The 22,055-nt window shown below is 39.7% G+C and overlaps 1 protein-coding gene across 3 annotated transcripts in view; it reads left to right on the top strand.

Annotated features, from left to right (window-relative positions):
- The window catches only part of ATP8B1 (ATPase phospholipid transporting 8B1), a 107,829-nt gene that overhangs the window by 31,769 nt on the left and 54,005 nt on the right, over window positions 1-22,055 (top strand). For all 3 annotated transcript variants that reach the window (XM_039840751.1, XM_039840761.1, XM_039840769.1), the window contains exon 2: window positions 21,155-21,357. In XM_039840751.1, coding sequence (XP_039696685.1) covers window positions 21,177-21,357 — 181 coding nt within the window. In that variant the 5' untranslated portion in view covers window positions 21,155-21,176. The remainder of the gene's footprint in view (window positions 1-21,154; window positions 21,358-22,055) is intronic.

Below are 22,055 nucleotides of genomic sequence, written 5' to 3' on the forward strand. Positions count from 1 at the left end.
AGTCGCAGAAAATTAACCTTGAACTGCAGTTGGCTTGCCAAGGGCAGGGCTGGGAATTGGGTTTCCTAGCAGTGGTGCTGGATTTGGTTTGAGTCATCCTAATATCTTTTTTCTTTTCTGGTTCCTTGTTTGGCCCTTTGAGTTACCGATACCTGTCAGGGACTAAAGGGTCAGGGACTAAAGTTTCACAAAGTGGTCTTTTATTATTATTATTATTATTTTCTATGAGTAAATATTTATTTACTTGCTACTTTTATGGCAACCACTTTAGATTGAAATTTTGCCTGGGAAAAGTCCATGGAAAGTCATAAGTATCTTACCTGGAAGTTACTAAATTTACTGTGGCCTTAGTGAACTCGAGTCTCTAAAGGCAAGCTAGACCTTAGGACGTGGAGGGGTGATAATGACTTCTGTCTTGGAGAACAGAGATTGGAAAGGAAGCAAAGCTTAGTAGGATCTATGGATTTCTTTAAAAAGTTTTCCAAGGAAATAACTTATACACATACATAAATGTTTCTCTGTTTGTGAACTTCTGGTGATTTCCAGGAGATACTGTCAAAAAAGCAAAGAACAAAGGAGCATATGTATTCTACTTCTGTATAAGAAAGATAAAAAATAGGAAATACATATATCTGCTTATCTTTATAGAAAGAATCAAAGGAAGAACAAACAGAAAACAATGAAGTTAATTACCAACAAGGATGAGTGGGAACAAGAAGGGAATTTGTGAGGGAGAGCCTTTTGGCTAAGTATAGCTTTTAGCAATGTTTCGACTTTGGGGAGCATGTTGATGTTCTACATGTTCAAAAATAAATTTAAATCAGTAAAGTGTGAAAGAAGAAAAAACCCTAAAACTGAAAGCAGAATGAAATGAATGAACTCAACCGCATTTCTAAAAAATTAATTCATTAATTTTTTTTATGGCGACATTGGTTAACAAAATCCAATACATTTCAGCTGTACACTTTATCAGGAAGGCACATATATGTTTACAGTGTGTGTCACCTCCCATAGTTAGCTTTCTTTCTTTCACTACATATTTGTCTCCTTTATCCATCTACCTCCCCGCTGCCCCCTACCCTCTGGTAACCACTGGTCTATTGTCCATGTCCATGAGTCTCTGTTTGTTTGTCCTGTTTGTTTGTTGCTTTTAGGTTTATATCTCACGTATAAGTGATATCATGTGATTTTCAACTTTTTCTGTCTGGCTTATTTCACTTAGCATGATTATCTCAAGGTCCATCCATATTGTCGAAAATGGCAGTGTTTCATTTCTTATGGCTGAGTAATATTCCATCATATACATGTACCACAGCTTCTTTATCCAGTCATCTATCGTAGGACACTTTGGTTGCTTCCACGTACTGGCCACTGTGAATAATGCTGCTATGAACATCGGTGTACAAATATCTTTTTGGATACGAGTTTTCAAGTCTTTGGGATTGACAATCCCAGTAGAGGGATTGCTGGATCATATGGTAGATCAATTCTTAGTTTTTTGAGGAACCTCCATATTGTTTTCCATAGTGGCGTAAGGACCCGAATACAAGACCTGAAACAATAAAATGCATAGAAGAAAACATAGGAACTAAACTCAAAGACCTTGGCCTTAAGAGAATTCTATGAATTTGACCTCAAAGGCAAAGGAAGTAAAAGCAAAGATAAATGAATGGGACTACAGTAAACGAAAAAGCTTCTGTATGGCAAAAGAAACTGTCAACAAGGTAGAGACAACCATAAGAATGGGAAAATATATTTGCAAGCAACACCTCCAATAAAGGCCTAATATCCAAAATATAAAAAGAACACATACAGCACAATAACAACAAACAAACAATCCTATAAAAAAATGGGCAGAGGACCTGAACAGACACTTCTCTATAGAGGACATACGAATGGCCAACAAATATATGAAAAGATGCTCAACATCACTAACTATTAGGGAAATGCAAATCAAAACCACAGTGAGATACCATTTCGCCCCGGTTAGAATAGCTATAATCAACAGGACAAATAATAACAAATGTTGGAGATGATGCAGAGAAAAAGGAACCCTCGTACACTGCTGGTGGGACTGCAAATTGGTACAGCCAACTGCATTTCAAATGAGTACCGCAACCATAAGGAAGAGGGAGGAAGAAAGAAAAGAATTCAAAGAACAATGAACATAGCATTTTACTGCAAATGCTCAATGTTAGACAAGGTGTGGGAGAAAGGCAAAACAATCCTAAACTGTTTTAGTGTGTTTTATGTAGTGATATTGGCAAAGTAAGTCTGAAAAAGTTAGCATTGAGCAAATGAATAAATATTTCGGGGAGCCAGATTTCTCACTGAGGAAGAAAGGGCATACAAGTAATACGAAATGAGAGAAATTGTAGAGATCAATTGGAATTGAAGGTTTTGGTATGAACTCGTTTCTGAAGTATGTGCATGCAGAAGCATTCTTATATAACATGTATGCCTGTATGTGTGTTTATATGTATATCTGTATGTACACGTAGATGTTGCTTAATTCTGTCCACCAAAGGGCCAAGAAATCAAGACATCCCATTAGCAACGAGCCCCTCTAGTGCCCAGATCTTGGTCTCAAATATCACTAGAAGGTACAGGATGGGGACAGGATAGGGTCAGTGAACCTGAAACATCTTGGTACAGAGTACAGAAATGCTCAAAGAATAATGGGGGCCTGTAACAAGGATATATGTGCCAGCTTGAAGTAATTCCTGCTGGCAAAACCTGGGACTATTTGAACAATAAAGTAATTATGGACAATAAGGAATTATAGACCATTGGGGAAAATGATATGTATGCATTCACACTGATAACCAATTGATAAATAGACAAAAAAGTGTGAATAAGTGGGACACTACTTACAGTGAAATGCTCAGGCTGACAACAGATGTGGAGGGAATTCTAGAGCTGGGAAGTCATCTGTTGTAGATATCGTAAAGATCAAATCAGGCAAGAATCATTAAGGGGTGCCACATGTAGGGGGAAATTTTGATAAGGAGTAGGATGTTTACATTGTCTTAATGTGTCTCCTCACAGATTGCAAGTTAAAAATATAGATATACAGTAATCAGAAAACACCTTGACCAAGTGATGAAAATGAACTCACCAGGGAGGGGTGAGGACATAATGTGCCTCCAGATATGATGTCCTGTGAAGGACACAGCATCACCTATGCAGTATTCTAGCAAGGATGCATAACTTGATTTATTCATGAGGAACCATCAAAGCCCAAATGAGGAAGGTTCTGTTTAAAAAAGGGAAATGAGCAGGGGCGGCGGGTGGGGGGTGGTATTCTTAAAAAATGTTAGTCTCATCGATGATGAAAAACAATGGTTGTGAGAACTTTCCAGATTAAAGGACTTTCCCATTTAAAGTAATTCCTGATTCTAGATTGAATTCTGTCCTTGAGGAAAAATAATACTATGAAAGACATTATTGGGTCAGTGATAAAATAAGAATATCAGATAACCTATTAATGTTAAATTCTCTAAAGGTGATACTATGTTATGGTTATGTAAGAGAATGAGAGCTACCCCAGAGTATTTAGGGGTAAGGAATATGACGTAAGTTGTCCTCAAGTGGTTCAGAGGGAAATGCACAGGCAGCACATACACAAGAGGGAACTAAGAGTAAAGCAAATAGAGTAAAATGTTAATAACAGGTGAATCTGGGTCAAAAACAACAACAAAAGAGATCCTTCATGTAGAAATGATCTGTGGTTCCTCAGATGGAATCACTTTTCTTTTCCCTTTCTAAGAAGTTTATGGCAAATTTGTGGCTATCTTCAGAGCACCCTCTATTGATTAACTTTAGAGGGTGGCTTCTCTTTTGCAGATCGAGAATTTGAAAATTACCCAGATGTGTCTATCCTGCCCTTTGTTGTTCTATTTCCCTTGCTAAAAGGGGACAAGTGAGCAAGAGAGTGTGGTAGTTAGAGACACCAATTTGGAGCAACACAGACCTTGAATGCAATTCCAACTTGCCACTTACTAGTTGCATGACATTGAGCAAATCACTTAACCTCTTCTAAGCCTCAATTTCCTTGTCTTACTATTTCCTAGTAAGGATAGTTAGGATATTTGACTGAGGGATTCCCAATTCAATTCCTGTGAGGGGTGGGGAGGGTCCAGGTGGGGTAGGTGGGGACTGTGGCAACAGCGGGGGGAGGAGAACACAGCACTCACAAGGGACAGCTGCTACCCAGCCCCCACTGGTGGTTTTCTTGCCCAAGTGTTGCCCGATTTACCAAGTTAAGAAAATTTGGAAATCTGGATTGTATGCGAAATCAACAGGATTTTCAATGCAGCAAACTAAAATTTAAATAAACGAGAAACCCTCAGTGAGCCAAACGACCCGTTGCCGCAGGCTGCATTCAGCTGTTCCAACTCCCATGGGTGCACAGGGAGTCCCATGTCTGTCCCTGGAAGTACTGCTCCTACGTTATGGTCGGAGGTTGTGTTATGGTCGCAGCTCTGCTGTGACTCTGTAGAGAATGGAAGACAATATAGAAGGATTCTCTGTATTCAAGGCCTAGAAATGTCTAGGATATTGACCACTCTGCCCGTTCTTTAAACAGTTAAAAGTTAAAAACTGCCTCTGGGAGTTTGCCTGTGTAAACAGGCGAGGCCAGAAAGCTGACCAGGAAGGAGCCCAGCCTGGGAGCTCCAGATAGTGAAGAAATCAATCATTAAACATGCAAATAATCAAGGGTTAACTTGATTAAGCAGTCGATGTGAAATTGCCAAAACCGCAGAAAATTTTATCCAGAATGTTTTATCTTGATAGGAAAAAAAAAATTCAGTCTGTTATAATCTTTCCCGTCCCAAATGTTAATGTGATTGTATAACACATGAGTTTTACTTTTTAAATAGGATCCTATCATAGGAACAGTTTAATAATGCGATTCCAGTGGAAATGTGATATGTGACTATAAGAACACATTCAGCTTGGGGTTCTCCAACGTACAATTACACATCGTTGATAAACGACCTGAGACTATTTTCGGCTGGCTGGTATAGCGTGTCTCTTCTTGGCAAGATAGACACTGTATATTGTGGCAGAGGTGTCAGATGTAAAGACAGTTTCTGTTTCTGAAAATAACACTTTCTCTTTCTGAAGTACCCACTTTTATTCATTATGCAGATACGGACTATAAGGACGTCGTGTTTATATGATATTTTAAATTCTAAAGTGTGGGTCTTGGGACAGTTCTCCCCTTTACTCAGGAGATCTGAAAAAGGAGGTAATGGTTACACCCCAGGCTGCTTTGTTGTGAGCAGCTAGGAGAGTAAAATATTTAATGTCGCTATCACTACTAGGGTGACATTTTCCTGAGGCCCGAGCACAGCAGGTTACGAGCTAGGTATTCCCCCTCGCTATCAATGATTCAACAAACGAAGGTAAATTTCAGCCTCAGCAAGGGCCATAGTAACTTCTCACCTGTCCCTGAAGTGTCAGTTTTGGCCACACGTTCTTTCTCCTCGTTAGTGTTTAAGCTGCTCATGTAAGAATATCAGTGGCTAATATTTTTGTGCCCTCTTTGGGCCTGGCTCTGTTCCAGGGGCTTTCTGTATCTCGACTCGTTTCATCCTCACAGCAGCCCTAAGTGGTAGGCACTCTTATTTTACCCATTTCACAGATGAGCAAACTGAGGAACAGCAGTGTTACTTCATGAGCTTTCCCGAGGTCTCACAGCTGGCAGGAAGTGTGACTCCAGACCCCTCGTTCTTTGCCACTGACCTGTGGGCTCACCGAAATGGCCTTGGCAACTGGAGAATTTGGACACGATTCCAGTTTTGGCGCTATGGCAACAGCCGCATGTGACCTTAAGTGTTCCATGCAACCTTTCTCAGACTCAGTTTGCTCATCCTTACAATGGGGAGAATGATAATATTATAATAGCTTATTGGGGGAGAAAAAATGTGATAAAGGATGGAAACTTTATTTGAGCTAAAAATGATTCTTAGAGGAAAAAGTTATAATGCGCAAAAACAAGGTAAATATTCCTAGTGATCCAAAGAGCAAATACGCCTCCTCAGGTACCCTAGAGATGGGGCTGCTTTAATTTATAAAATGTTGTAGCTCTCTGTGACATTTTCACTTTATGAAATATTCAGCGAAATTAGCTTTTCACTTTATGAAATATGAAATATTCAAGTTCATTAAAAATAGTCTCTTTTAACTTTGAAAAGACATTATTCAATATTTGAGTTTTCAAGATGGGCCAATGGCCACACAAAGCACAAAGTCCCTTTCGAGCCTGTGTTACATATTAGGACCTAGATGTCACATACAACGGTGACCTAATGTTAATATATTGGTTTATTTTAAGACTAGTTTTTTTTTTTTAATTGAGAACATTTTCAAACGTATAAAAATAGAAACCAGTGTATAATGAACCCCACTTATTCATGGCCATGGCCTATGGTCTTTTATCTACACCTTCATCTCCCTCCCCCATGTTATTTCAAAGCAAACACAGCCAGTGCTTCTTTTCATTAAATCTGGTTTTGCAACTTTAGTTCATTTCACTTGTTCATACCATGTTAAAGATTGCTCTGCAGACTTTGAGGAAAGCAAAAATCTGCATTTAAGTATAAGTAGTTAGATCACTAACTGTGATTCTTCCCTAGATGACACAAGAGTGATAGTTTTGTTTCCTTGTCTAATAAGGTCCACTTTTAAGTGATCTTAGGCTATTATCATCTAGAAAATAAATGGTTCTCTGAAAGTGGCAAGAGATAGGGCAATGGAGGGGAAAGGATGCAGGTTTTGGATTCAGATGGTAGACCTGGTTCTGGTCTTCTACCTGTTTTGAGTTCTAAGAACCTGGGTACAACATTGAACTCTGAGCTCGATTCTTCATTTATAACATTCATTTGCTTAGTAATTCTTTATTAAAGGTCCACTATGTGTCAGATACTGTTCTGAGCCATGGAGATATCACAGAGAATAAAACAAAAATAATCTACTTTTCAATGACACTGTATAGATCAAGTACATTAATGGCATGTGAAAACCTTTTGCAACTCTGAAGTAAAACGTAAAGGTTACTAATACGTTTATTTCCTTATTCGGCTTTTCACTTGAAAACTTCAGTTCCCAAGGATTCTAGGCTCATAATAGTTTATAATAAACTACTTAAGTTTTATCGAGGAGAAAAATATTATTCATTCTATCATATCTATGCTGTCTTACTGCATTTCTGATGAAATGGATCACCAAAATTGTTCACTCAGTAGATGGGATACTTGTGTCCCAGGTACTAGGCACTCTGCTGAGGGTTTTATATGAGATTAAGACTGAGCTTTACAAGGACCCTGTAAGGTAGGCATTAGCTTCATTTTATAAATGAGGAGCCTTAGTGACAATATTTTCCCCAAAGTCCTGTAGGCTGTACGTGGTAGAGCTGAGATTTTAGCTCTATCAGCCTCTTTGTCTTCAGACCGGAGACTTAAACCATTTCCTGACTCTTCCCCACTTGGCCAATAAGAGACCTAGGGCTTGGTCCTGAGCCTTTGGAATTTATACTCTATAGAGACCCAAAACAAACAAACAAAAAAAAAAAACAACCAAAACACAAGGCAGAATACAAAGAATGGGCTGGGCAGACAGTACCTTGTTCGAGTACAAATGAAAAAGCCCTTACATGGGGATGTGAGGATCTGGGAAAGGAATGAGAGTACCCTGTGCCTTTGTGAGTGTGTCCCTGTGTGCCGCAGGAGGTGGCTGGAGTGCAGAGAGCCTGTAATGGGCGGGGCCAGAGCTGATAGATATTGTCTCTCCAATTTATAATGCAGATGTAAAAGTAATAATTTCCATAATGGAGCCCGACAGAAGTCGTCTGTCAATTACTTTTGAAGGCAACCTGAATAATCTGACCTGACTTGTGACAGCTGTTTCTTGAGAGTCACTGACTCAGATTTTAGGAGAGGCTGAGTGATGATTGTATTTTGCATTTGGTCTAAACAGCAAAATTTACATCTCATTTGCACACTCTTCTCTTATTGATAGCCTAGGTGTTTAAAGCAAAACAAGCATTAAAACCTCATGTGACATATTGCAAACATCCACAGTGCTAACTGCAGCAAGGTTAGGGCAACATTGCCTGTTCATAGGCTTTAGACTTTAGAAAGCTAAGCTACAAGTTCACCAAGGTGAAGGAGGAAAAGTGTGGCCTCTGAGCAAGGGTTGGGGTGGTAGCCAGTGATAAACCCAGGGACCAGACCTGCAGGTCTGGTCAAGAGCTCCTAGGGAGCCTGTTTTGTGGCTGAACCACTAACTTTGGGTCTTGAGTGTAGTTTGGCTTTTCATTGACTACATGATGACAACATATGTGTCCCAACTCTGAAGTATTGAGGGTACATCTAGAGCACGGTCTTTTCAGAGTGCTTTTAAAACATGCTTTGAAAAGATTTCAAATAGTTCCAGGTATCTAAAGTAAAGTTCAAATCCATTTAAAGGCTTTAAAGTCATTTTTTTCTTTGGCTGTGCACTATGTAGGCACTCATGGCTTATTCCTGACCTGGCTATAGTGATTTATGGATGATTTAAATGCCTCGTTTATTTTTGAAGCTCTTCTCTTTATTTTTACACTATTTTTTTTTCTTTTTTCAAGAGTTCTGAGAAGTCAGGGGGATTATTGTGTTGAAATAGCAAGTTAATGGCCAGTTAAATTGGCTATTTGTTGGGAATTTATCCCTGGCATTGATTTATGATGGACAGTTGAAGGTTTGCTCTTGAGAGCAGAGGTAGAGTGGGAGGTAGAGGGGGTGGGGTGGGAGGGTGTCCTCTGGACTACTCACCCAGACCCACAGGGGACAATGACAGTGAGCCCTGTTTCCTAAATAAAGAAATGACCTTCCTGACTGAACTGAGAATTCTATAGTACACCTTCCCCTAAATCAGGTGAAGTTACACATTTAAAAAAAAAAGTGCATTATCATTAGTAACGTATGAAAAAAGTTGTAAATAGTATGATAACAATAGGGTTGAAGAAGTAATTTTTCTGTTATTAGAGTCCAATTGCATTCAAGAAAGTCCTTGCAGGATGTAAGGGTCAAAACCAGGGTCTAAGGAGAAGAAGGGATTTGGAAGAGCAAAAAAAAATTTAAATGTATTTTGGTTGATTGTTTCACACTTTATTTCACTTCAGAGTTTTAAAAAATGTTCTATCTGTATTACATACCTCAGTGTGTGGGGGTTGGAGTGGGTAGGTGTTGCTAAATCAAACCCAAGCCCTGATCACTGGGTTTGACTGCTCCCCAAAAAGGTATACAGAGATTTTAAAGGGAAGGAGAAAATGTCACCACAGAAAAAAGTTCTGGAATGAATGGGTTTTTTTCCTGGAGCCATATTTTTTAAGAGATAGAGCAGAAGGCTTATTTAATTGGAACTTCTTTAAAACCTCAAAACATTTCGAGGATGTTTAATAAATGTCAGATATTTCTATGGGGTTATGTGTTCTCTTAAAATGCAGATCAGAGTAGATGTTTGTACAGGGCTTGCATTAGTCATCTCTATTTGAGCAGCCTGTCCTTATTTGTATTAAATACTAGCTGCTTCTTCCAGGTATGCACTGCAAATAACTTTATAACATAGTTAAGTGGCAAAAAAAAATTAGCATGTTTTATCTTTGGGTAATTAGAGGAGAGAAAAGAAAATGTGGTCATTTACTTCTTAATTATATAACTTGTTACAAAAGCTAGCCACAGGTTTTCCTTTTAGGTACACTGTCATGGTGGGAGGTGAAATCTGGATTTGTAGACGTAGAGTAAGCTATATTTGACTGTAATATCCTCTGTAGAAATTAAAGAACTTATTAAAACTACACATTTAAAGAGTGTTATCAATTCCCTAGAACTGCTGTAACAAAATACCTTAAACTGAGAGTGTCTTAAACAATAGGAATGTGTTGCCTCAAGTTCTAGAGGTCCAAAGTTCAAGATCAAGGCCATGCTCCCTCTGAAGGTGCTAGGGAAGGATCAAGTTCAAGTCTCTCTCCAGCTGAGTAGTTCTTTGGCTTATGGCAGCATAGCTCCAATTTTTAGATGGCATTCTCCCTGCATGTGTGTCTGTCTCGATGTCCAAATGTCCACATTTTATAAGGCACCAGTCATACTGGGTTAGGGCTCATTCTAATGACCTCATCTTAACTAATTATATCTGCAACAATCTTATTTCTAAATAAGGTCACGTTCTGGAGTACTGAGAGTTAGGACTTCAACATATAAAGGAGAAGTGGGGACGACATGATTCAACCCTCAGCAGGCGGTGTGATAGGGGAACAGATCGAAAGCCCAGGAGCTGGACACTGGCCAGCGGTGGTACCCCCGAGGATCTGACATGCCGTGTAGATCATTTTTTAACATTCCTCCTCTATAGGACAAAATTATTTTCAGTTAACAATCCTGAAATTAAACGAATAAGAATAATGGCTGGAAAAGGAACCCCGGCAGTAACATTTTTTTTTTTTCTAATTGAACTTGAATTCACTTTTAAAGTTTTGGCAATAGGTCAGAACTCACTGTTTTAAACTTTGAATACAGATTAAAACTCCAAGTGATCACAGAGGGTGACGGGATTGAAGGAAGCATTCTGTTTTCTGATGGGTTGTTTTAAATTTAATTTCACTCTTCTGTCTCTTTATAATTGTTTATTTCAAATCTGCTCTGCAAGCTGAGGAATATAAAATGGCAGAGACAGGAGACACTAACTGGGAAGTGAGCACCCTCGAACCCCACAGACTTCACTTCTGTAAGAACGCATGCAGCTGAACCTGCATGTGACGGATGGGCGGTGTAACCAGGAGTTCTCAGAACTCGCTTCCAAAGAATCCAGTGTTTATCACAGGATAAATAAAATGTTTAAAGTGCTTATTTGAAGCTTATGTATTATTAAAACTGAGCAGTAACTACAGCAAAGAGATTTTTGAGAGGAGGAGTATTATCACTGACATTGCCTATTCACGCTGATAATAAAGTAATAAAAATTATATGACTTTTTAGTGGATTTTCCTAGTTTTTTGAATCCTCTAAAGGGGCTGCACTTCATTATTACCTGCAAGCTGAGCCAACCAATACCCCCTCTCCCTTGAAGGTCCCCGTTGGCCAAGGTGGCCTTTAGCTGACTAGCTGTGGGAGTTTAGATGAGACACATGAACGATTCTGCACCCGATTCCAACTTGCATGCGGTTTTCCCACACCACCAGGCAATTCTCCAACTCCAGCTGGGTGTCCCACGGCTCAATACAATTCTGATAGTATCTACCTGGAGATAGCATCAGATTCCATAGGAGAAAGGCTCAGTCCTACATGACTGCTCACCTCTTTCAGACACCCTGTTGCAAGTAGGGTTGTCATCTGTGCTTCTGACTGACTGTCTATAGTCTGGAGGTTCCAACAACCTCCTTTTTGTGTTCACTTAATTTGCTAGAGTGGCTCACAGAACTCAAGAGTAACATTTTACTTATCAGATTAACGGTTTATTATAAAAGAATATAACTCAGGAAGAGCCAAATGGAAGAGATGCATAGGGCAAGGTGTGGGGATAGGGCACAGCTTCCATGCCACTCACCCCAAATTCCCACGTGTTTAACTGGGAAGCACTCTGAACCCCATCATTTTGGGTTTTCAGGGAGGCTTGATTACATAGGCATGATTAATTAAATCACTGGCATTTGGCAATTGAACCCAGTCTTTAGCCCCTCTACTGTCCCCTGAAGTCCATCATATGGTTGGTTCCCCTGGCAACCAGCTCCATTCGTAGGTTACTTAGGTGCTTTCTGAAAATCACCTTTGTCACTCTCATCACTTAGGAAATTCTAAGGGTTTCAGGAGCTCCGTGCCAGAAACAGGATGAAAACCGAATATATATTTCTTATTATAAATCCCAATATCACACACATGATATTTCATTCTTAGTGCCCTGGGAGGATGGGCTACAGCAGTGATCATTGTATCTTTTTTTATTTTTTTTTTTTAAGCCATAATTCTTAAAATTCTGTGGATCGCCATAGTTCGATTTAAAAGAGGCAGCAGCTGAACTGCTGGGTGCCACTGCCCCAGGGGCTCTGCTCGGGAGCACTGCCAAGGGGCACCTCTGAGAAACCACCTGACCAGTTGTGTGGGAGATGGGCAGGGTAGAGGGCAGAAGAAAGCAGAGCAGGAAACCAGGCAGCTCTAAGGACTGCTTTCCCCCAAGAGAACAAAAGGCATTTCATATAACATTAGACACCTGGATTCGAGGTGACTGGGAAGAGATTCTTTTGCACGGGTAAAAACATGCTTGCCAGCAATGACCTCCATTTTCTGCCCTTCCCCCACCTCAGTTTCTGCAGAGGTCAAATCCTGAGTGGAGCAATCAGAAGATATCAAGAAGGATGGGACCCGGTAGGACCCACCCATTCTAGCTCCAAACACAGATTTAACTGTATGTCCTTTAGTTATTTGTCTCATCAGCTGTAAATTGGATTGACTATTTCTTCGTGTGGTTAGTAGGTACAATGAAGGCACTGAGCCTCGTGACTAAGAACATAGGCATTTTATCCCGGTTACCATCTATTTGTCCTTGGGCAAAGAACCTAACATCTCTTAGTGTCAGTTTCCTCATCTGTAGAATGAGGATAATTTGACCCTCAATGAATGAAGTAAGATAACGCATGTCAAGCCCTTGGTCCAGTGCCTGGTATAAAGAATGCATAGTCAGTTCTATTGTCCACGCTCATTACTATTGTCCCAGGAAAACGTGGGGGAGCTCCCAAAGCTCTGCATTATAAGTATCAACACAAGTCTTCAAACCCATCAGATATCTAGGAACTTAGACACTCCTGTTCATTAACCTGTTCAAAATCTGAAAGCCAGAACAGATCATTAGAATTGTTGACTGTCTATAGAAAACTCTGGAGATCATTCGAGCCAAATGCATCTCCAAGGACGTATAAAATATTAACGACGTGTTTGCACTATGATCTTGGTCCAAAACTCCAGGTGTGAATTCAGCCGTCTGGGAAGAGTTTATAAGCTAAGTTGAGTCCTCTAAGCTGACTTTAAAGACAGCAGAAGTGACAGTGATGAAACATCAGATGTGGCCTTTGCCATCCCTTAGACTTCTGGGACCCAGGACTTGTGAAGGTGTTAACTCTCAAGTGGAATGAGAAGTAAGGCTCTGTGGCCAATCAAAGGCACTCGTGCAACCTTGGCAGTGTCTAGAAAAGATATCAAACCAGTGTCCTATATGTACTTGATGTGTCAATCAGACGTAGAGCCATTTAAGCCTTGAAACATAGTTACATATGAATATTTGGAAAATTTGAAACACTTACGTATCAAAAGGTACCAGGAGGGAGTTTGCATTTTCTGCTGAAGCCACAGAACTTTAGGATGAGGAACTGCTAACCTTTTAATCACTCTGTCACTAGACCTCTGCCCAGGGCTCTTGAGGCCTGCTGTCCTTCGAAGCACAGAGGTTTAGCGAAGGCCAGTGGTTTGGGGTCTCCACCAGCACATAGCATTTGTTGGTCAGCAAGGGCTCTTAGATCTTTAGGAGAAAATTGGAACCTTAAGTTCAATGATGTATTGCGAAGGTGCAATGATACAAAGAACACAAATTGGTAGGTTTCCTCTCTCCTGCCCTGACATGCAAGCCGTCCCTTCTTTGAGCTCAGAGACGGCCTCTGGATGAAGCCAACCAGCTTTCATGCTACCGTTTTCGGTTTTGTAGTCATTTGCAGAGAGAAAGGAGGATAGTAAATTAAGTGTGTGTAAGCATGACAGTAGAGAAAGCAATACCCTGATATAACTTTTCTTTCCCTTGGAACAGCTCTGTGACAAATCTTAAGAGATTTGGGGGCAAAAAGACCTGGTTGATCCCTCACTGTATGACCCTGGAGAAGTCACCTAGCCTCCATAAAACCTGCAGAATGAGGATAGGCCTTCCTTTTGAATATGTTGTGAAGATTTCATGAAATGATCTCAACACATACGTGAATGTTCTAAGTCTTCAACAAGGGGTGGGTAGGTGTTATCAATTGGTGATTATTTCGACACATGGTGGGTCTCTTCTTTTAGACCAAAAGTTATTTTCTAAAGTATACATATGTATTACTCACAAAGCTTCAGTAATAAGACACAATTCTGATTTGTCTTCCCCCTTTTCATATTAATACTTTTAAAAACATTTAAATAATATTAATATTAACATCAATAGTAATGTTAATATTAATATCGACATTAATATTTTTCATGGCTGTTTTTAACTGCTACACTAAAATCATAATTTATAAAACCATTATCCTGCTAGACTTTCAAGTGGTTTCTATTCTTGTTTTTTAAGCTAACAATAGCAATAAAAGATGTCGTGTAAATTTACTTGTTTAATTATTTCCCTTGGAAGCATTTTTATAAATGAGATTATCAGGTCAAATGCTATAAATATCTTTAGTGTTCTTGGTACATAAAGTGTTATTATATTGTTTTCCATAAGGAATGTACCAATTTCAATGCCAGCAGCAGCAGTGCATGTGTCTGTGGGAATGCATTCGGCTTTACCAAAGCCAGCATCAGATGCAGTCAGTGAATACTGCTAACATAATAAGCATAAACGTATCATATGTTTTCATCAGTTCACCTTTCTTTGATTGCTAGTAAGAGTACTCTTTTCCCTGCGTGTTTACTGTTTCCATTTACTTATCAATATCTGCCCCCTTCTACTACACTTTTATTCAAACCAGCAATTTCCTATTGCATCCGAATGGGGAATAGAAATGGTCTCTTTGGAGACTGAAAATTTTAAGGTTTATGTTTAGTTCTCGAAAACTTCTGATTCTTCTTTCTGTAGTGTAATCTTGTGGTAACGTAGCCATCTATCAATAGGTTGGTGACTTTTCAAACATTAAAATTAATTCAACACAAAAGACTTTTTATTTTACCTTGGAGGTTTTGCTTCCAGCCAGCCATCATTTGTAAAGCCTCTATGATTTTCTGTTATTTAAGCATGAATATCATTAAACCTAATCACAGAGACAATAGTGATGAAGTAAAAATGGGACCATTGTCCCTTACAAGTAAGCATGAAGCGTGAATGTAAAAATAACCATGCTTTTCTCCTGGTAACTTTCAGTGTTTTTATAAAAATAATTGTGGATTGAGGCTGAGTCTCCAAAATAAACATTTTGAGAAATCTGGCATTATTATTCTATGGGAACCAATACTAGTCTTTTGTTTACTTCTTTTCTTAGTTTTCCAGACAAAAGAATGGCAGCCCCACCCTGTCTTAATTTTAAACACATTTTTCTGGTGGCCACCACCCTAATCCAGGCCTGTGTTCCTTCTTGTTCCAGCTCCACTCATGCACTGAGTGCCGTTGCTGTCCGTGGCTGCGGAGGTAACGTGACCGAACTCTTTGGTTTTACAGATGACAAAGCCAGGACTGAGAGATTCTTAGTGTCCACTCTGACCTCTGCACGGTCTCTTTGCCTGGTTCTCATCTTCCTGGCCACCCACACACTCCCTCCTCTATCAGATTAATCTCCTTGAATTGCCGCACAGATCGTATTTCTTTCCCGGCAAACATCTTCAGTGGTTCCTTCTGCTCCTGGAGCGAAGCCTTGTCTAGGCCCCGTGGGCTGGGGAAAGTGACTCTACCCGGCCTCTCGCCAGTTCCTGCACCGCTGTGTCTCTCTGCCGGGCAGGTACCTCGTATTTTCCTGTCACTGCATCTTCACCCTGAGTTTTTGTTCACCTCTGTGACTCCCACATGGTCCAGCTCAAAACACCTAGCAAATAATTATTGACTTCAGTACCCTCTAATGTGATATGAATTGGGAAGCATTTAAAAATTTAACACTTATTGCTGTAAGAGACACCTGTCTGCAGATCGCAAAGTTTGCTTTGTTTTGCTTGTCAGTTTCTCCATCTCCTTTGCTTAGGTTTTCCTTGTGACTTAATGAGGCTCTAAGTCGGTGTGTCGAAGGGGAAAGCAGTTGACACTTGCCTTTGGGGAGCAGGCTCTGATGCCCACTGGACAGAGCTTGAATTCCAGTCTGAATCCGGGTGCGTTTGCTGCACCACACCTGGAACAGGTGTGGCTATGCGATGAGGGGGCCTGAATCTAATCTGACGTTACCACCTATGGAGTGACTTGGTGAAGCTATCACAAGGTTACCGCTTAAATAACCTTGGGCAAGTTCCTTGACCAACTCAGATTTCTCATTGGGAAAACGGCCACACATCTCAGAATAATTCCATGATAATTGTGTGAGATGATGTGCATGAAAAATACTCAGAGAACTGTTAGGGGCTGCCTAATATGAACAAGAAATAGCCATCATTGCCAGGATATGTTGGGGAGACCATGACAATGCTGGACCTATGACCAAGAAATCCTTTGAGTTTTAACAAGAAAACAAACAAACAAAAAACCCTGCCCTTCTCTGAAAGGTCAAAGCTGTGAGGTTTCCCTGCACCGTTTTCAATGGCGGCCATCAAAGTTGTACAATATGACGTGGGGGTGTGTCTTCTTTGTGGCAGAGCGCACAAGGGGCGGCCTTTCAGAGGAGTGAAGGATGAAGCCGGGGGCCCAGAGAAGCCTTTTCTCTTAGGAGTAAAGGTCCAGATTGAACTGTCCCCACAGCGGTGACATTAAAGGGCCCCTTAGTTTTACGTTAGTTATCCCAGGCTTCTGGGTTTTCTGGGCTTCAGTTTGGGAGGAAATTAAAAAAGAAAAAAAAATCGAACTCTGTTTGTCCTAGGGAGAGTAACCATGTTGTTTCTATAACAGTATAAAGTTTAAATTTAATCAAGATCCTAGATATGTTTTATTACTATTGCTTCATAAGATTCTTTGTCTAATTACAACTGCCACCAAGCTTGTCAGATTTTACTCTCAAGAGCATTGGACAGATTCCAAACAAGATGTGGCTTGTGTCTGGATGAACCAGGATAACAGGAATTCCTACTGCCTCTTGGACGGGGCTCCTTAGAATAAGTTGGAAATGTTAGTGGCCACATTAGGCCCTCACTATAGAATTATTATTATTTGTGATTAATGATGTGTGTATCAGTTATCTATTGCTACATATTATATCAAAGCATAGTGGCTAAAAACAACACAGCTTCTCACAGTTTCAATGGCTCAGGAATCTGAACATGGCTTAGCTGTGTCTTCTGCTTCAGGGTCTCTCTCAAGGATGCAATTCAGGTGTCAGCCCAGCCTGGACTGAAGAGGGACCTTCTTCCAAGTTCATGTGGTTGTTGGCAAAATTCATTTCATGTTTTTTAAAGTATTTTTCCCAGTTTTATTCAGATATAATTGACATATAAATCTGTATTAGTTTAAGGTGTACAACACAATGATTTGATATATGTATATACTGGAACATGATCATTATAAGTTTAGTTAACATTCATCACATCACAGTTACAAATTTTTTGTGTGTGATGAGAACTTTTAATATTTTTTTATTTTTCAGTTATAGTTGGCATACAATACTATATTGGTTTCAGGTGTACAGCATAGTGATTAGACATCTATATAACTCACAAAGTGATCACCCCAATAAAACCAGTGCCTGTCTGACACCATACATAGTTATTACAATATTATTGGCTATATTCCTTATGCTATACTTTCTATCTCCATGACTATTTTGTAACTAACAGTTTGTACTTCTTAATCCCTTCCTCCTTTTTCATCGAACCCCCAACCCCTTTCCCATCTAGTAACCCTCAAAATGTTCTCTGTATCTATGAGTTTGTTTCTATTTGTTTGTTTTGCTCTTTACACTCCACACATATTTACAATCATATGGCATTTGTTCCCCTCTATCTGACTTACTCCACTCGGCACACTACCCTTTAGGTCCATCATGAAATATCTTTTTCCATTCCCTTACTTTTAATCTGTGTGTGTCTTTTAATCTGAATTGTCTCTTGTAGGCAGCACATGTAGGGGTCTTGTTTTCTTATCCATTCAGCCACTCTTTCATTTGATTGGAGCATTTAATTCTTTTTCATTTGAAGTACTCATTGATAGATATGTAGTTATTGATTGACGCTCTTCATTTAGACTTTTGATACATATTTTTCTCTTCTTAAAGAAGTCCCTCCAACATTTTCTGTAATACTGGCTTGGTGGTGATGAATTCCTTTAGATTTTTCATGTCCGGGAAGCTCTTTATCTGTCCTTTAATTCTAAATGATAAGTTTCCTGGGTAAAGTATTCTTGGTTGTAGATCCCGGGTTTTCATTGCTTTGAATATTTTGTGCCAAGCCCTTCTGGCCTATAAAGTTTTTTGTTGATAAATCAGCTGACAGTCTTATGGACATTCCCTTGTAGGTAACTAATTGCTTTTCTCTTGCTACTTTAGATTCTCTCTTTGTCTTTAACCTTTAGCATTTTAATGATGATGTGTCTCGGTGTGGGCCTCTTTGGGTTCATCTTGTTTGGGACTTTCTCAACTTCCTGGGCTTGTATGTCAATTTCCCTCACCAAGTTAGAGAAGTTTTCTGTCATTATTTCTTCAGATAGGTTTTCAATTCCTTGCTCTCTCTCTCTTCTGCAATGAGAACTTTTAAGATAGACTTTCTTAGCAACTTTCAAATATACAATACAGTATTGTTAGCTATCGTTACTGTGCTATACAAGGAAAATTCATTTCTTTGAGGGTTGTTGGACTGAAGACCCCCATTTCCTTTTTGCCTATTGGCTAGATGCTCACTCAGTTTCTTGTTATATGGACCTCTCTGTAGGGCACCTGCTTTATCGAAGCCAGGAAGTGGGGAGAGCTGGCTGGCAAGAAGGAAGCTATAGTCTCTTGTAACATAGGAAGAGATTATACAAAACATGGCGGGATCACTGGAGGCAACTCAGATTCTGCTGCCAGAGTTGTAATTTATTATATTTAGTATAAAGCGTACAATAAAAACATAGTATAGAACATGTAGAAACGTAATACACTAATTTACTATGTTGCAACATCTTATATCATATATTTTATCTTTAATTATAATAAGAAGAAGCAAATTAAGTAGGAAAAACACATTTCAGAAATGCTCTTTCTTGTTGAGGACTTTAAAAGCTGTAGAAAAGATAACAAAGAATGAGCAAAAATGAATATTGTGAATCTTACTTGCTGTCTAAGCTTGGGTCACTCTGGACACGAATTAATACATACAACAAAGATATCATTGATCAGTGACACTTGACCTTTCCCAGCCTCAGAGTTCCTGCTGTTGCTGTTTATCCATACAGATCATACCCCATTGGTGGCAAAACTCAATATTTTTGGCCCCCACTTTCTCTTCATTTGAATCTATAAGTCTTGCAACAAAAGTTTGTGTATTTATTCCTTCTGACTTCAGAGTCTTATTGCAAAGGCAGAAAGGTCATCTCTCTTGCCTGGTGTCCCTTTGTTCCTCTCCTTCAGCGCTAACAAACGGGACAGAGGATTTTGTGCATGTATTCGCTTCACAAGTATTTCATAGCCAAGTATCTGAAAATGACATACGATTCCAGTTGTTATTATCAGCAACTTTTCCAATTATGGGAATAATTGTTAACAATAATGATGACTAACAGTTGAGTACTTACTGTAGGCTAAACACTGAATTGAGTACTTTACATGCATCATCTCACTTAAAATCATGCATGGCAGTTGTTGGAATTTTGGGAAATGAATAAATGTGTGTCCATGAATAACTGGGACTGTGCTGTGCATATGGATTATTAACCTACCCTTCAACCTAATGCATTTGGACATTTGCAATGTCATTAAAAGCCCTTCTGCTCATGATCTAAATTGTCATCCACTGTCCCATAGTACAAGGAGGCCACAATTTATGTACACAGTTGCCAATCATTGGACATCTGTGCCAAAGAAGAACACAGTTGCTTCTGAGTTTCAACATTTTAAATAACACTGGACAGACTCCTCATAAATATTTAAACATTCTCTAGATGTACACTTATGGCTATAAAAATTTAGACGTCCAAGAGACTAGATTTGGTACAAAGCATGCAATCAGTAAACAGTCCCACTCAAGGCAACTAAGCCTCGATTAAAATTTCTAACAAACTGTAACATAAAAGTAGAATATAGAAAATCTCTCCTTGGAAAGCAGTTGGTTTTGATGCAAACTTTTAATGATTATCATGCAAGTTATCCAACAGCGGAGTTTTTCTTTTCTCCTGTGTAGAGTAGAGATTATAAGAACACCTTTCCCACGGTGGTATGGGAAGTTTCAAGGAGGCAATGTGTACACACCATTTCAAGCAGGGCTTGGCGTGCAGGTAACACTAAATAAACATGAGTTGCTATTATTAACAGTACTGAGTACATGGCAGTATGATGGTTATGTAAATAATGCCAGGCTGTATGTCTGTCCTGAGGTATTTGTGTAAATATTTTTTCTAATATAAATGTAACTAATGTTGTCCTTTCTACTTGTGTAGAGTCACTTAATACAGTGGTTTATACACAAACATGAATGCTAGATGCAAGGAATGGTTGGTGGCAGTTAGGAAAATTGGCTTGAGAGTGTTCCCAGGAAGTCATAGCAAAATCTGAGGACCTAAGCTTGCATTTAAAATGTACCAGAGGAAAGGCTCAGAATATTAGTGACAGCAGAAACCAGCTATCTGAGAGCAGAGGTTTTCAAACCCCGCTGACCATCCACAGTAAGAAATCTAATTCCTTAGACCCACAATTCAAATAAATGTCTGTATGCATCATTGTTTGCAAACTGTTTCACCAGACAGTGCTAATTCTTACTATGCCTGCTGTACTCTGATATTGTATAATCTGTTTCATTTTAGTTGAAAGTCGATGTGAGCCAATTAAATTGACTTCGCTGGGTAGAGACCTACAGTGTGAAATAGAACCTTGAAGTTTGTCTACTCCCTTTAAAAAAATTTTGCAGCTCTATTTTTGTTGTTGTTAATTCTCATCCAAGCATTTAATCAGTAATGAATGGTTTTGTTCTTATTTACATGCTAATTTGAACTTTTAAGTCATTATTCAGACACATTTACATGTTAGTAAGGTAGTGTTTGGTTGAAAGGGCGTTATAACTCAATGCAAGCAGAATTCAACCAAAAACTGGGCACGGGTCATAATTCACTCTGGTTTCCCTTTCTTTGAAACCAGGTAGCTCTAATCTGCCAGCAGAATGAGTACAGAAAGAGACTCAGAGACGACATTTGAGGAGGATTCTCAGCCTAACGATGAAGTGGTTCCCTACAGCGACGATGAAACAGAAGACGAACTTGAAGACCAGGGGCCTGCAGTTGAACCGGTACAGAATCGCGTCAACAGAGAAGCAGAGCAAAGACGGGAGACATTCAGAAAAGGTAACCTCACCGGGACGTGGACACTAGGTACTGTCCTTGTCGAGCCTCTCGTGAGTGGTGGCAACAGCTACAAAGGACGGGCGGCCTGTTTTTAGATCGTCCAGAAGGCATCTCCTTTCGCCTCTCTTAGGATGGAACTGGGAGAGTGTTGACAGGCTTAGACAAGGACACAAGGACACAGCCTCCTCAGGACGTACGGCTGGTCGACCATATCCGACAAGTTCCGCCAAGAACTAGGTCTTCGTTAATGTCTGTATCTTTAGGAGGGAGTTGAATGTGGAAGAATTTGCTTGTCGTTGCACCCAGGAACCTTGGAGTTACCATACATTTTGTTCAGCCATTTATGAATATGAAATGATCTGGGCTCTCTTTTTCTCCAGGAAAATGTTTATGGGTCTCTGCTAGCCGCACAGGGCCTGTTGTACAGCAAACTGTGCTACCTGCTCCAAATCAGCGTAGCTTCAAGGCGAGGTCTAGTCCAATAGATGTTTTTTCTGTTAGGGGCTAGAGAATAAATATTTTAGGCTCCGTCGGCCATGTGGTCTCTGTTGCAGTTACTCAGCTCTACTGATGTTTCTTGAATGTGGCCACGGACAGTCCGCCATTTAGAGTAACAGTTTTCTTTTATGGTTGTGCTTTTTTTCTCCTATGGCTCTTCTACTTCGTTTTCTGCTGGGTCTCTTACCCTGGCAAACAAG

Source organism: Pteropus medius, unplaced genomic scaffold, assembly GCF_902729225.1.
Source record: "Pteropus medius unplaced genomic scaffold, Ma_sr-lr_union100, whole genome shotgun sequence".
NCBI classification, from domain to species: domain Eukaryota; kingdom Metazoa; phylum Chordata; class Mammalia; order Chiroptera; family Pteropodidae; genus Pteropus; species Pteropus medius.